Source organism: Apium graveolens, chromosome 10 (genome assembly GCF_009905375.1).
Source record: "Apium graveolens cultivar Ventura chromosome 10, ASM990537v1, whole genome shotgun sequence".
Taxonomy (NCBI): Eukaryota; Viridiplantae; Streptophyta; class Magnoliopsida; order Apiales; family Apiaceae; genus Apium; species Apium graveolens.
The window spans coordinates 188,047,159-188,064,678 of NC_133656.1; the positions used below are offsets into that span (position 1 = coordinate 188,047,159).

Below are 17,520 nucleotides of genomic sequence, written 5' to 3' on the forward strand. Positions count from 1 at the left end.
AAACTATTTTTAAGTTTCTTTCATTACAACTCTAATATTTCTTCATATAATAATTTGATAATATTGTATACTATTCTCCTAAAATTAAATATTTTTCAATTCGATAAAGTTTTATAAATATTAGTTGAACTGGTTAATTCCTTCAAATTATTGAACAATATATATATATTTTTTAAATAGTATAAAATGTATTGAATCAAATGCTACAATATAGTTTAGATATAACTTTTATTTGAATAATTCAAAATATTAAAATAATTCAAAATATTTGTAAAATATTATCTTGATCAATAAATATTGTTTATCTAAAAGAATTCTTTTTAAAATGCTAGTTTTTTTAAGTGAGAAATGAAAAATAAATCGATTTAATATATCATCGTAGTTTTAACAAATCTCGTGAGATCTCATATCAAATTTCAAATATTTTTAAAATCGGGACAAGTCCCAAAACACTATCACGCTACCAGTCAAGTTAGTAATTTTAATACAAATTATCAATTGATTTGATCCTATAAATACCTCAAACACATCAATTTATATTAATATAAGATATCAAAAAATTTCACATTATTGGTAAGATATTCTCGTCGAACTTGTAATTTAAATTTACTAAACGTAGAATGTGACAATATTTTTCGGCTAGTCATGTACGCAAATTTCGAGTATTTTTTGAACAATGGGCCAAATTCTGATTTCAAATTCAAAATGAACTAAAATTCATTGACTCATTATAATTCGAACTTATCTAAATATTTAATACCAATCTAGATTATTAATATATAGACGATTCTATTTTCAATATTTTCTTTAAAAATTATATATGTACATTTTAATTACTTTTAATAATAAAAAAATATGTTAAAAATATATGAGATATATTTTTAAACTAAAAAATAATAATAAATAAGATAATAATTCATTTATGTAATATGCCTAACTTTATATCTGGAATTCAGTTCGTTAAAATTAATTGTACAAATATTCAAGTAACTATAATTTTTTTTGCGGAATTCAAGTAGCTATCTTTAAAGTTAAATAAAATATTCCTTTAGCATACTTACATATAATGTGTATAATAAAAAGCTCATGTGACAATATAGTGTAGTGGTACAAGATTGTATAGAAGAATGAAGCAATTCGATTTTCACAAAATACAACTTTTATATAAATATTAAAAATAAGGGTAATTTAATTTTTTTAATGAGATTTTTTAATCTCAAAATATTATTCCTGCTGTGCTATTATATATAGAAGAAATTTGTTACTTGACTTGTCTGCTTGCAATTTATGGGGCTAATCACTAGAGCAACCACCTAACTTGAAGTGCAATTTCGCAAAGACAATCATTCTTGCTATATCTCTTGTACTCAATCCGAGAAACATGATTTAGCTGCTCATAACTAAAAATTGACCGACTTGTCTCAGTAAGAAGCTTTACAAGCCAAATTAATCTTCTTTTGAGCTCATCCCTTGAATGAGACTTGGCTTGCAGAATCTTCAAATATGCAAATAGTGTAAGCACAAAACCCCCTACTACCTTCACCTCCTCCAGTATTTATGCAATTAATATTCAACTGAAGGCGAGAATATTCAAATATCTGGCCAGAAGCCAAGGACCTGGAACTAATATTATTATACGAAGACTACAGATTCCACCATTACTTCTCACAATATACATTTACCTTGTCTGATTAAACCTCACCTTGTAATCAGAATTACTGGCTTTTGAATTACTATTAGTCCCAGTAATAGAGCAAGCATCATACTGATTATTTAATGGTCTGTATTCCGTATTTTGCAGAAGATCACCACCTCCTAGCAGACGTAGCTAAGATGATTATCTAGAAGTGTGTATCTCGTATTCTACAGAAGATTTCAACCTCCTAGCAGACGTAGGTTAAACGTTCTTTTGAAAAATCAGATTTTACTATTGCTAAGATCAGAGAGCATCTCGCCACTAGCTATGATATGTGTGTACAAAAAAGTATTACTCTGGATTGCTTTGAATTGCAAACAAGAATATCATGCAACTGTTTGCATGAGTAAAAACACCATTAAATGTACAGAAACACTGCAGCAGAAAGAGTTGGCCGACTACTTTGTTTTCTATTGAGTTTGGAACAATGAAAAATACAACAAGAAAGATGAACATATACATTGTAATAAACTTACTATATAATATCAGATAATACCATCAGCTTCTTATACATTATAATGGTAATCATCAGTTCCTGATTACATATACATAGAAACTGCAGCAGAGTTTAAGTACTAGTTGAACGGAAAGGTGAGGGACAAGGGGGATCGGGAACATGAACAACTCCTTCAAGCATCTGTATAACTTTCCTCATAGTTGGCCTTAGAGATGGATCTTCTTGGATACACCATATCCCTACAATCACGAAAGTCTCAACTTTCTCCCACTCACTCAAGATGTCCTCATCATTTTCTAACAACTCAATCATCCTACCATCCTGAAAGCAATCCCAGACCCAGTCTGTTAAAATAGCCTTTTCTCCAAACTCCAGATTCTCCACGCTTCTCCGGCAACAAATGATTTCCAGCAGCAAAACACCAAAGCTATAAACATCAACCTTGACAGTGATTGGAATGTTTCTAAACCATTCAGGTGCAACATAACCTTTTGTTCCTCTAATTCCGGTACTGGTTCTACTCTGGTTGAGCATCAACAATTTTGCCAACCCAAAATCAGAAATCCGAGCATTGTAGTATTCATCAAGAAGAATATTCTGAGGCTTAATGTCACAATGGATGATTTGTGTGCTGCATTCTTCATGGAGGTACGCCAACCCTCCCGCAATGCCTAATGCAATATGGTTCCTTAGTGCCCAACTAGGCTTCTCTCTGCTAAAAATCAAACTTGCTAAAGTTCCATTGACCATATACTCATACACAAGCAGGCGATGCTGCTCTTCTTCACAAAATCCAACTAATCTGACTAAATTCTTGTGATGTGTTTGTGCAATCACATTAACCTCAGTTTTGAATTCCCTCGCACCATCTTGAGCCAGACTATCTATCTTCTTCACTGCAACAATAACTGTAGATGACATCTGGATTACCCCTTTGTAAACTATGCCAAAAGAACCCCTTCCAAGTTGTTGCTTAAAACCATTTGTGGCTTCTACTAGCTCTTTATTAGTAAAACGACACACATTGGTTTCGACACTATCGTTAGCATGTTGTGAATTTTTCTTTTTCTTGTGGTAGATGTAGGAGAAACCAAAGCCAACAACAGCAATCAATATAAAATTGACAAACACTGAACTACCTAAAAGTACTGAAAACACAACGATCAAAGTCCTTTTGTCATTCTTCTCCGGATAAATTGGATTATCTCCACCACGTCGATGTTCTGGTGGAAGATCACCTTTGCTAAATTTTAGGAAAGCCTTACCATTAACGGCCCTGTCCTTCCTCCCCTTTGAGAGAGGTAGCTTCTTTTTCCAACAACTATCTCCTCGGTAAATTGCAACAGCGCAAAAGCAATCATTTAAACAATGCCTTCTACACTCGATTTCAGAAATGGGCTTCAGCTGCTCATAATCAGAAAATGGCCAGTCAGTATCAGTAATCTCCACTAAATCATATAATTTTTCACTAGAACCATTGTCATCACAGTTTTGGGCGAAATTCGGCTTGCAACTGCCATGTGTATCATTGGGATCAAGTAATGAATAACTTTCTGGGCATTCACAATCTGCTCTTCTAGCTTCATCAAGTCGGCAAACACTATTAAACCCGCAAGCTCCACTCCCCGTGTCTCCTCTAACATCAAGGCATATATTTACTGGAATTTGCCAAACAGAAATCCACTTAGATGTTCCAGTGGAATCCTTGGGATGATAATACTGGACTAGAACACCGTCAAAGGTTAGAGTTGCTCTATGATAATAACCTGTTGAAGGAATTGCTCCGTTTGTAGTAAGATTAACAATATCACCATTTCTTTTAGCTATGTACATATAGCCCGCTGTACTATATTTTACCTGGTAACCTTGATTACTTGGATTTATATCATTCGTCTGACTTCTATAGTATGCACCATAAACGTGATCAGTAAGTATATCTCGGGAATTAAGCACAAGATTCCCATTTTCAAGCAAACGTAGCTGAAATTTTCCTTTGGTGAAGTTGGTTTCAGTAAGCCGAGAGTTAAGCGTACCATTTACCTCCATAGTTTGAGCAGGCAACAGGGTATCAATTGGATTGCTGAAGCTATCCCATAACTTTGTCCAACTGCTACCAAAAATCATAAAATTGCCTGTATCATTAAAAACACCTCTAGAAGCTGTACCAGACAGTGGCTCTGATCTCCATAATTCTTTGCCTTGAGTGTCAGTCAGGACCAGTCCGCGATCAGTAGTCAATTGAACTTTGGATCCAGCAGGGACAGTAGTACCATCATTCACAAACCAGACTATGGTTTTGTCAGGTATTTTGTCATACCAGATGGATAGCAAAAACTGATCCTGAACTTTCCTAAACCCGAATGCAAAATCGCCAGAAGGCGAATACCACAAGGTAGCCTGGTCTGCAGCTGTGAGGAACGAGCTTACGGAAATTGTGCCATTTCCTTGAGCAAGTCCTGAATATGGCCAGACAAACAAAAACATGCATAGTACATATAAGGAGGTATAGCCCATTGATAAAAAATTTAGATGCAGTGTTGTCTACTCGAAAGTTTCCAGGACACCAAATTGTACAACAATCAGAGCTTTTCAATGTGAGCAAGTCCAAAAATATTAAAAGCATTCACTCAGCCTAGTATAGTAATTCTGTATTGGACACAAGTCAGAGTATTTTTTGTATTACTTTTACTTTTAAGGGCGCATGTCTACATCCATCTAATGTAAGCAAACCATCTATCCGCCTATAGATGGTTACAACCATCGATGATCAGAACCTGCACCCTTACTTTAATGAGCAGTAGCATGGAGGCTACTACAAGTACCGTATTGGATTGGACTTGTGCTAAATACAAAGCACCATTCTTTCTTTGAAAGCTACAGTCTACAGATAATTTTGAAAGTTCTGCAGCAGCAGGTAGTGATAATTAGCACATGATTTATTTATTTTTGCAAATTTTAGAGTTGCCATCAAATGAGCAGGTGAAATGTGTATGGATACGATGACCAGTTTGACCACACGCGTCTCGTAACTTCGTCAAAAAATCAAAATGTACAAGACGGTATCTCTCATTAGACAAAGACATTGGAAGCTGTTTAGAAATCTCGATAGGACAGGTTCATGGTTGGATTCTTAACTAGCTATATAGCCGGTGCGGGCATGTTCTCTAATGCGTGAACTGATGTTATTTTGATTGTAATTATCGACGATATATTCATGTTGTTTTATGATGAATTGATTAACTAAATATCTCTCTTTATGGAATTGAGATCGATGTGCTTAACGTGTTTTTTCTCCAAATGAATTAAATAAATGAATTAACAATGCGGCAATAAAATCAAAATATACGACCAAAATATTATACAAATGACAACACACATATTTCATGAAAATAATTACAATGAATGAAATATCGCGAAGTTAATTAAAGAGTTATTATATTTGTTTACATAATACAATTAGTGATACAAAATAAAATGAATATGAGGTCATTCTTACTTTTCATATTAGAAAATGTAATGATTGGATATGAAAGCCGACATATTAAATATAATATTGTACAATTGATAATATAAATACATTTTTCAATATACATCATTTTTAATGATAAATATATTAATAGATAGGTCAGTAATCAATGGTTATGGAAATTGAAAAATGGACTACATCAGTTGAACTACCGTAAAAAATCGAGAATTTATCGTAATGCTAAATCGAAATATGTCGAACATATTCTTATATTCTTTTTAAAATATATAAGTAATATAATTATATTTGAGATGTGTAAAATTGTATTTGTACATCCATACTAAGTTATAACATCATTTTGTGTGCATTATTTATTAAAATAATAAGAGTCTTAATCATCTTTACGCATCTCTCTTCTTCTTCCCTTATCTTTTCAGTTTATATTCGTCAGCCGTCTGATTTCTTCATTTAAAATCGTCATTCTTCACCAACTCAATGCTGAGTATATATCTTCTTCCTTTTCTTCTGTCCATAACCTCAAATTATGTGTTTGATTCGTCAAATTTTGACCGGAAAATTGCCGATTTTGATCGAAAATGACAAAAATGTTGTATGCTCCGATTTTGCTCTATAATATTGTTTAGTTGCCTTCTAGAAATTTATCGGCGAAATTATCGATTTCTATAACAGTGCAGTAATCTTATAACTCTTTTACTTACATATCTGAAAAAACTTTAAATTGATTAATGTAAGAAAAATGATTCATCTTACAGTTGTAAAATATTAATGTAACCGTAATGAACTTGATATTTTAAAATTTTATTATATATATTCAAAATCTTCAAACCAATATTAGTTTATATTTGATTTGGCCATATAATAAGAATCTCGACTTTATTATAAACCCCCTCATAACCCACTATTTTATTCATATACAAAGAGAATATCTATTATATTTATTGGATTTAATACTTGATACACTAACATTGTCATTTTCAGATTAGCTAACATAATAAACTTATTTACTGAAAATAAATTTATATAAAGTCTTCAAAAAAATAAGAATTTAGTATATATACATGCAAATATTATTAAATTTTAGATATCTAATTATATGTGATTAATTTTCAATAATAAATGGTAACATATATAAAATTATTAATACTAATGAGTTAAGTGTAATTAATATATGTTATTAAATATAACAATTATTTATATTTATTAATAAGGAGTAATAATGACCTAAGTGTAATTAATATATGGTATTAAATTTGACAATTATTTGTATTTATTATTGAGGAGTAAATTAGTAATTTGGAATAAATTATCTCACCTAACCCCCTATTTGCTCTATTATTTATATAATAGATTTGTATGTGCCCATTCCACATAATAATCTTTCCGTTTCTTTGTTTTAAATTATTTCTCTTAACAGTTAAGGCATCAGGCTTTGAGTACTTGTTATTGATTCGTCTATGATGATCATTTTCAACCTAGAACCCGGAAAAAATGATAGAAATAACTTGTTTTTAGATTGTGTGACAAATATATTATTTTTGAAAATTTTGATCAAAAATACTACTCTAATACGCATTTACAATTTGAGTATTAGTAATACGTATTTTAGAAATGAGTAATTAATATTAAAAGAAGTTTTTTAAAAAAATTGAAAAAATAGAAAATGATGATACGCATTACATAGATGTGTATCATGACTTCAAAAGTTGTGACACGCATTCTAGCATTACATAGATGTGTATCATGACTTCAAAAGTTGTGATAAGCATTCTAGTAATGCGTGTCTCGTTTACTAATTTTTTTTTTAATTTTTATTTTTTACATAATACCCATTTATCAAATTCGTATTAGCATGCCCATTTATCAAATGCATATTAGGCTGGTATTTTTGCCCAACAATTTAAAAAATTGTATTTTTGTCATATCATTTAAAAAAATTATATTTTTGGCCATCACCCGTAATCAAATTAGAAATCGGAAAAAAAATTTGAACGATGAATATCCGATCCGAACGATTTGTCAGACCCAACCCGAACGGTTTTATTGGACTCAGTTTTTAAGGTTTATTTACAGTTTTGATTTTTATTTTTAAAACTGGTTGAATCAGGTTGGGGTTTGGTCTTTAGTCCAGTCGAACCCAAACCCGATTTGAAAACCGGAAACCAGAATCGAACTGAACCAAACCGAAACTCGATCGAACATGATATATTAAACTTAATATAATTTTATTATATAATACATTTACATTATTGAGAAATGATCACATGTAACTTAATTTGATTAAGTAAATAAATATAAAATAATTCGAATAGATTAAGAGTTGGTTAGATGCTTGATCACAGACTAAATTTATTAAGTATGACTAATAATAAATGTTTCAACCGAAGAGAATCAGATTTAGGCGGTAGAGATACTTTAAAGCGACTAATCGAATAATTGTTGATATACTGACCAGATGAATTTTAAAAAAAATATTATAATATTTAATTTATTAAATTTGATATATAAGTTTAATAAAAATATGTGGTCATTAATTGGGTTCTCGAACAATGTTAAGAACAATGTTAAGAAGGAAATGTGTATAAGTAATGTAAGTTTTTGGATAATTTTACTATAAGTCAGAATTTTTTTTACTTAAAGTAACTAAAATAAATAATTTTTGAATACATTTATCTTAATACGTAAATTTTAGATTAGATTAATATATATAAATATATATTTTAAAACTAAAGTTAATTAAAAAGCAAAAATTCAAAATAAATTGAGAAAAAATACGTCGTTACTAATATTTAACTTATTAACTTATAAGTTGTAAATTCGACGTATAAGTTGGGTCGACAAACACTCGTCGATAAGTACTTACGGCTTAGAAGTTAATAAGTAATTGATAAGGTAATTATAAATTTAATCATACGCATTTTATTATATTTGTAACAATTTGAGGATGTTCTTTACAAGATGCACTTGGGATGGTTCTTTGTTCAATAGTGACATCTTGTTGAGAAGATGCCACTGGAGACTGTTTTAGTCCCTTGATTACAGTTGCACCTTGTTGAGAAGATGCAGATGTGGTCATTTGAGTGGTCAACTCTATTTTCTTTCTCCTTGATTTCTTGACCATGTGACTCACATCCTCAATTTGTGTTTCTTCACTCTCATTAATTACAGTTAGGTTAATTTATTTTCTCTTCTTTTTACTAACTCCACCCTTTTAAGTGAATGAAGCAGTTGGTTTGCTAATATATAGGGGTTGAGAAGGAATGGTTTGAACTGTGGTAGTCTCCTGTGGGTGTGCCTGTATTTGTACTTCTACAGGTCCAGGAACCATAGTTGTATTAGCAATAAAACTACTCCTCATGTCAGACATAGTGTAAGAGTAAGTCCTATATTTTTCCAACATAAAGTAAGTGACATTTAGGCTTACCTTTACCTGTTTCTTTGTATTCAGTGATCCAAATAGGATTTTGGACACTGACTTACAAATGCCTATCTTACTAGTATCAATGTCTGGTATTTGATGAATATCATTCACCTTATTGTTTAAAACAGACATGATAAATCTAGGGAAGAAAATTTCCTTACCCCTACTTACCAAAGGCATTTTTAGCCTGGTGCTCGGCTCTCCAAGTATAAGGCTTCCAACATGAGGTTGCCTGTCATAAGCCATTGAGTATACCAGCTTTTGGACCATACTTGATATATTGTCATAGCCTGTCTTCTTGCATGTGAAGTCCCTTATTATTGTGTCAAACACAAAAGAACACTCCATTCTCAGATTCTTCTTGTTCATCCTAGCTAGATCAATCTTTTCATTGTAATTGATGAAATCCATAAACGCAAAAGAGTGCATCCCACACCAAAATCAACTGAAATTCTTTCAGTTCCTCCATTGGATACACTACCTCTACATGAAGCTGAATCTTCCATCCCACAAGGTATAAATACTGACTTTTCTTTATCAGCATTTAATTTAAATATTGATAGTATTTTGTCAGCATTTGCTGTTAATTTAAATCCTAATGGTATGATCATGTCTAGTCCTCCAAAAGAGGGTACCCCTATTCATGTGACCAAGAATATCTCTTCTCAACCACCTCTTATTTCTGTAGGACAAACTATTCTGAACCTTTTATGTGAGATTGAGGAAAAAAATTTAGAGAAAAATAGAAATAAAGAGAGGCAGGATCCCTACCTGACAAAAGGAGAGGTAGATGCGAGTTAGGATTTAGCATATCCTTGTGAGGAAACCCGGACTCTTAAAAGTAATGAGATAAGTGCAGTGAGATGTAATGGAATTACTTTAAAAGAATATAGAGATCTAAGTGGTTCATTTCTTTCTCTCGCAGGTTCTCAAAGTATAAAAGAAATAGTTGCTGATCCACAGCCTGTAGTCCCTCAGATAAACTCTGATGCACTAAGTACTGATAAGTTCCCTGCAGGTCTAAGTACTGATACTTTCCTGCAGTCCACTCATGTTTCTCATTCACACACTTATGCAATCCCTGTTGTCGATGTTGATAAAGTTGCAGAACAGTTCACTCATAAAGCTACAATTCCAGTGTTCAACGCAATTCCCGGGTCTCCAATTCATTCTACTGGAACCGAGGTTTTGGAGTTAAATATTGATGCTCTTACACACATGTCTACAAATCATGTGGTAATTGAGTTAAATGTTGATGCAATGGAAGCATCTGAAGCAGCTGGTTCACACACAACTCTAATTCCTGATTCAGTTTTAAACTCTGATGTTGAAGATGGAGTAACACAGAGGTTCAAGGAACCAGTGGCTAATGGTGAGGCTTCTAGTAAAGAAAATGATTCTGATGATGGAGATGATGTTGATTTCTCTAAGATCAATTTAGCTCTAGATCCTAATGAAGATCTAGATGAAATCACATTTCCTGAAGATATGTCTAAAAAGGAGAGGCAAAGGCTGATAAATGCAAGAGTTGCTGAAGTCTCTAAAGCTTATGAAGATGAAGAATGGAACTCTAAGTGGAAGAATTATACATATCCTATTTCTCTTCATAATGCTTCCAAACACTTGCAGACAGCTGAATCCGAGATTAAAAATCCCTCCTTTCTTGCTCATCTGAAAGCTTCAACTCTCATGATAAAGTCTGTTCATTCCACACAGGCCAGAGCTCAAACTCAGCTGGATGCACTTAAGGATGCATTTCATGAAGCTAAATCCAAAAGTGAGTTTGATGTATAGAAGAAATTGAAGCCCATCATTCCCAAACAAGACAGAAAAGAGGCCAATCAGGCCAAGCTGGAAGCAACTCAAGCTAAAATATCTAGGCAATTGGATGAGGTACAACAATCCATGGAGCTAATTGTCTTTCTCTTACTTGGTGATGATGCCAAGAGGGGAGATAATTTCTAAATCTAAATAAAAACAACTCTAGTTAAAAGTTGATAAAATGGATGATACTCCTGATGAAGGAAATGACGGTGGCAAAGAACTTGGGAGGTACAAGGGTGGAGAAACTAGTGGCTTTAGTGGTACTTCTAAGTCCACTATCCAAAGAAGAGGTGGAAGTGGAAGAACTGGTGGAGATGGAAGAAAGAAGAATACAGTTGTTACAAAAGAATTGACTAATGTGACAACCACTGAAAGACAAACTCTGACAGTCATAAATGATGATGACCCGTTATAAAGAGGGGTGTAGTGCTTTATATAGTACCATGTGCAGGAGTAGTATACCAACTACTAAGGAATATGAGTGTGCATGGTGTTATTGTGTGCTTCGCGCGCACACGCGCGCGCGCCGCCGCCTCGCCACGCCACGACTCGGGTCGAAGGGTGAATGTCTCGGCGTCTCGCGTACGCGAGGCGACCTGGGCGAGAAATTTTACTGTTTGTTTAGCGTATGCGAGGCGATCTGGGCGAAAATTTTTACTGCTTGTTTAATTAACATATTTACTCACTTATTATATTATTTTAATATGAATATTGAATCTGTGTAACAGGGAATAAATATCGATATTTTTAGAATCATAAATTAGTAACTCTGATTTGCCGAAATAATATTGATCAGGGTTTACAGACACTAACAAATCCTGATACCTGGTCAGGATCTGCTGACACTGACAACTCCTGATGGCTAGTCAGGATTTTTCGAGGTGTCAGATCCTGATGGCTGGCTGGTCAGGATTTGTTGAGGTGTCAGATCCTGATGGCTGACTAGTCAGGATTTGCTGTAATAAATCCTGACGCGTGCTTGGATCATGACTGTTACGTTTCTGTTTCTGAAAATATTCTATTAAATGAATATTAAGTCAGAATATTTATTTTAATTAATGCATATCTTCAGCTATGTTTTTATTTTGTATAAACATATAGACTAAAATGTTTGGAAGTGATATATGTGTCAATCACGTAATCGTGAAACCCTAGCTGTGATCTCTCTCTTTCTCTTCTCCATAATATACACATTAACATAGGTTTTTTGGGCGAACTGAGGTCAGGTCGCTCTTTAGTGCTATGTATCTGTGAACGAAATACTCTGTGTTGTTTATCCTAAAAGCGATATTGCTACAACCCAATACAACGTAAGTGGGGCAATAGTCTCTTCAAGAACAGTTAGGCTTCTCGAAGGCTAGGCGACTTAGTTGTTCACAGTTCTTTCAGATTTGATAAATTTTATGTTAGAGCTAAGTATCCTACAACTCTCTGTCAATTCAGTTACTGATTGATCTTGTTGTTTGCCTTCGTGTTTTATTTCGTTATTTGGTTTAAATTGTCTGTTATTAATTTATGATTTATATAACTGACTCATTGTTGTGCGTTGTGTTAGTTTATTACTCAACAGCTAAGAAGCAAGGACTCGCCACTGCAGTGACGTACTCCACACCGGACTCAGTTGTGACACGCCAGTGCGGGAGTTCGGTCATGAGTGCGGATGGAGGGCGCCAGATGGCGTGTCCTCGAATATTGACAACCAAAAATGCGGGGACTCAGAAAATGGGACACGGGAATTGCTTTTTTAGTAAAAAATAAAAATATAACACTCGGAAGATACCCACCAAGTTACGTACAGCCACGACACCCACGACGTACGTGTTACTGCTTCTCTTCTCTGCATATATACAGGTAACCTTAAAACCCAAATACTTATCTTTTATAAAAGAAATTATGAGCTACTGAGAGTCCAGATCTGCAGCCTTTCAAGCAAACTCTGACATCGGATTCCGGCGACGGCGACATCCACTATATTCAATAGCAAGAATCTTCAAATCGTAAGCCCCGCATCATTTTCGTTTACTCTATTCTTCAAATGCTTTCTTTAAATTACATATTTGCACTGTGATTTTTTCGGTTTAACTTGTAAGTATATATTAATATTTTGTGTGTGTATAAGTATGGTATGTGTATATATTTTCGACCAGATGCGAAGTGAGAGCAGCTCATGTTATTAACCTGACTATTAAAATAAAGTATATATAAATAAAATAAAGTAAATATAGACAGGAAACATGACCCAGAGAAAGTCACCACCTAACTTCATTGTCCATATTTACAATTTTATATTCTAAGCTATTGTACTTGTCCATATATTAATAATTTCTAGCATGCGTTTTCTGCACCTGTCACTATCACCAGCATATTATCACCATTCACCAGCGCATGTGTATGTTTTTTCAACCACTGTGTTTGCTGTTTTTTATTACAATATTATTTTTTACTTACTCTCCCAGCTAAAATAAGTTTTCCATGATCTTTTATTGACGTGATTTATATAATTTTTAATTATTTTATCTTTTTAAATTATAAAATTGAGATCTGATTATAATTTAATCCTTGTTTCATGTGGTCATGGACAGTTAGGAAAATTCACTACCTTCGGATCCCCTCTGGAAGCATGTGACTAAATTGGCAAATACGAAACATAAGGGTGGAAATTCGAGAATCAGATGTAATATCTATAACAATGAATTTACGGGTTCATATTCAAGGGTCAAAGCATATTTATTGAGAATAAAAGGGCAAGGAGTTGCAATTTGTATGAAAGTCTCACCTCAATTTTTCAATCAGTTACAAAGGGAGATGGCTGAAGTAGGGGAAAAAAAGAGGCCGGTTGAGATTCCAGTCCCTCCATCAAGTCATACTCAATCAAATAATGCTTGGAAGTCAACTGAAAAAATGGATGGCTTAAAGAGAAAAGCAGTTGACATGAATAATTCGATCAACAAAGCATTCAATATGTAAGTACGGGCACAACAGGATGAGGAGATTGCACGAGCATTTTTTTCTGGGGGTTTACCGTTTCATTTTGCTAGAAACCCCTACTACATCAGCTCATACACTCTTGCTGCAAATAGTAATTCCAAGCTATGTTCCTCCAACTTATAATTCTATAAGGACAACTTTGTTACAAAAGGAGAGGGCACATGTTGAAAGATTGTTGGAACCAATGAATACAACTTGGAAAGAAAAAGGCGTGACTCTAGTCTCTGATGGGTGGAGTGATAGTCAAAGAGGACCACTGATAAATTTTATGGCTGTCACGGAAAATGGTCCCATGTTTCTAAAGGCAGTTAACTGTGAAGGAGAATTGAAAGACAAGTTTCACATAGCCAACCTCATCAAGGAAGTGATATTAGAAGTGGGGCCTCAAAATGTAGTCCAATTTATAACTAACAATGCTCCAGTCCGTAAGGCGGCATGTATGATTATTGAGACTCAGTATCCTCATATTTTCTGGACTCCATGTGATGTGCATACACTTAATTTGGCATTAAAGAATATTTGTGCTGCTAAAAATATTGGGGGTAATCAGGATATTTATCATGAGTGTCATTGGATTACTGAAGTGGCTGACTCAGCACTTATGATTAAGAATGAAATTATTAATCATAATATGGTGTTGAAAATGTTTAATCATATTGCTCCCTTGAGACTTCTTTCGGTTGCTGAAACAAGGCTTGCATCTGTACTTGTCATGCTTAAGAGGTTCAATCTCTTGAAGCGTTCTTTGGAGCTATTGGTGCTTTCTGAGGAATGGGGTATTTATCGAGATTATGATCATGATAAAACTCATACAATTAGGTTTACGATACTTGATAATATACGGTGGGACAAAGTTGATTATATACTTGTGTTAACAGCTCCTATTTATGATATGCTACGATTTGCGGATACTGATAAACCTTCACTTCATTTGATATATGATATGTGGGATGATATGATCGAGAAGGTGAAAAACATCATATATAGGCATGAAAGGAAAGAGCTCAATGAGGACCCTACATTTCACGAAGTAATCTATGCAATTCTCATTGATAGATGGACTAAGAGTTCTTCACCACTTCACTATTTAGCTCATTCACTAAATCCGAGGTAAGTCCAAATAAATTTAATAATGCTACTTGATCATATTATCTTTGAACTAATGACATTCATTTAATATTTATTTATTTGTCTTTTCAGGTATTACAGCAATGCATGGCTTAGTACTTCTGTTGATCGTGTTCCTCCCCACCAAGATACTGAGCTAGCAGGGGAAATGAATAAATGTCTCAAGAGGTACTTTTCAAATAATGAAGCAAGAACGTCTGTAAATACATAATTTGCTCGATTTTCAGGACAGATGGATATTTTTGGTAATCCCGATTCTATAGAATATAGAGGTACCATGGATCCAAAAATGTGGTGGATTATTCACGGAGCTTCAACACCAAATATCCAGAAGATAGCTTTGAAATTTCTTGGACAACCTTGTTCTTCATCTTGCTGTGAAAAAAATTGGAGTACATATTCATTTATTCATTATGTTAGAAGGAACAAGATACTGCCAACTAGAGCGGAAGACCTGGTTTTTGTGCATAATAATCTTCGACTACTTTCCAGGAAGACTGATCAATACTTGAAAGGTGAGACAAAATAATGGGATGTTGGAGTCGATAAATTTGATCCACTTGACAGTGCAAAAGAGCTTGAGATTGCCAATCTTTCACTTGATGAGCCAGAAATGGAAGCCACAATGTTTAAAGATGATTAGCTAAATATCAATTTTATATGTATGTTCAGTTTGTTCTAGTTCAGTAATAAACTTATGAATTTGACTATTTAATTTGAATTGTCTTTTTTCCTAGTTTAGTAAAAGATTTATGAATTTTACTATTTCATTTATGTTGCATGAGAAATTTAGTTTTATTAATGACATATGCCATGTGGAACATCATATATATAATTTTTAAATTTTTTATAGAAATGCCGTGTCCCCCACATCTGTATCCCCATATTTTTAGATTTTCCGAATTCGCGTGTCCCCGCATCACGCACCCGCACTCCCGCACCCGTGTCCTTGCTTCGCAGCTCAACAGTCTGTTCTCCAATTGCTTCTGCAGTCCCCTAATCTGCAACAACTTGTTGTTTGTGTAAGGCACATGTCCTGTTGATTTGTTCTTATATCTTCCTGTTCGATATTAAAATATTTTATTTTTTTATTATTATTCCTTTATTACCATTCAGTTATCATATTTCGTCTTTGATCACATAGGACAGATCATATGGACGTGCTCATCATAGGACTGTTGATCTGGAATTTTGGGAGAGAGAATGTCCAACTGATTTCACCTTCAAGCACCTGAAATCAGTAAAGGTGATAGATGTGATTAACGAAAAATGCATGGATTTTTCAAATTCGTGCTTGGACGTTCTCCGGTGCTTGAGGCGATGAAGTTTTTATTATGTGAGAGTTTCAGTGAGAGTATGAATATGGTAATTGATGTGTTGCATTCTCGGCGAGCTTCCCCTAAAGTTGATATAAATTTACCTACTAGTCATCTCAAATGTACAAATCTCATGCTTTCCCTTCTCCGTTTGTTCTTAGCTGCTTTAATTAATTTATTCACTCTCAGATTTTTATGGTGTAGGAAACTTTGATTGTACAATACTTGAATACTGCAGCACCTGTTGGACACTAATATGTTAATTTATGGCATGTTTTTATGCTCGGTGTGTTTTTAGACTGTAATATTATGTGAATTATTAGGTAATGAGAAGTTCGATTGCAGTTGAATAACTGTTTCATAACTTCATAGAGTCATCAGTCATGGATGTATCAATATTGCTATATCTGGTTTCGGAAAATGGCTTAATCTTAGTATAAGCATTTTGTTTAAGGACATTCTTGCGTCTTCGACTGTTTGTTAGATGACTGAATTTGGGTAGGTTTGTACCAAGAACCCCATGTACAACTTTAAATATATGACAAGTTCTAAGACGACGACAATTGATCCATGTTAAATCTTTCTGTCATCCAGTCTTATATGTAGGTATCATAGGTCATCAGCACTTGCACTCACAAAGAGATTGACCGGAAATGAGATGGATAGTCTAGAGAGGATAAGATTCCACACACTTGCACATGAAGGTTTTCTTCCACTGTTTGTGTTTATCGAGTCCAGCTTAGCGGCAATGTAGTGTAAACCAAGCCGAGACATGTTTATTCGAGGTTATACTCGGTTTGTGTTGGCTTGTTCGGTGTTTGGAAATTTAATATGTATGTCTCTAGTAGTTCTTGGTGATGGATGTTACTATATTACATATTTCTGATTCTCTGTTAGTATAATATTTTAAGGCTCGAGAAGCAAAGCACGAAATGAAGTTTAGCAGTAGCTTGGTATAGTCCCACTAGCTATAGTTACGTCACTGAGGGAAAAATTGTTTTAATGTCTAAACTAGTTCCTATGGGAGTTAAGACTATGATTCTTGAGTCTTGGATTGAGAAAAATAATTTGTTCGGAATGCTGCCAAGAGTGCCTACTTGGAAGAAATTTCATAACATTTCCTCAGATATTGTCGTGAAGGATTCTGAAATCTAGGTAGTGCTATTGGCAAATGATCAAACTTGGATACTTCTAGTGCTAAGTTAG

At 33.9% G+C, this 17,520-nt stretch overlaps 1 protein-coding gene across 1 annotated transcript; it reads right to left on the reverse strand.

Moving 5' to 3' along the window:
* Nucleotides 1–2,086: 2,086 nt before the first annotated feature.
* On the reverse strand, nucleotides 2,087–4,939 carry LOC141689426 (G-type lectin S-receptor-like serine/threonine-protein kinase RLK1). The gene has a single exon (XM_074493708.1). The coding sequence runs from the start codon at nucleotides 4,665–4,667 to the stop codon at nucleotides 2,265–2,267; it is 2,403 nt and encodes an 800-aa protein (XP_074349809.1). The 5' UTR covers nucleotides 4,668–4,939; the 3' UTR covers nucleotides 2,087–2,264.
* Nucleotides 4,940–17,520: the final 12,581 nt, after the last annotated feature.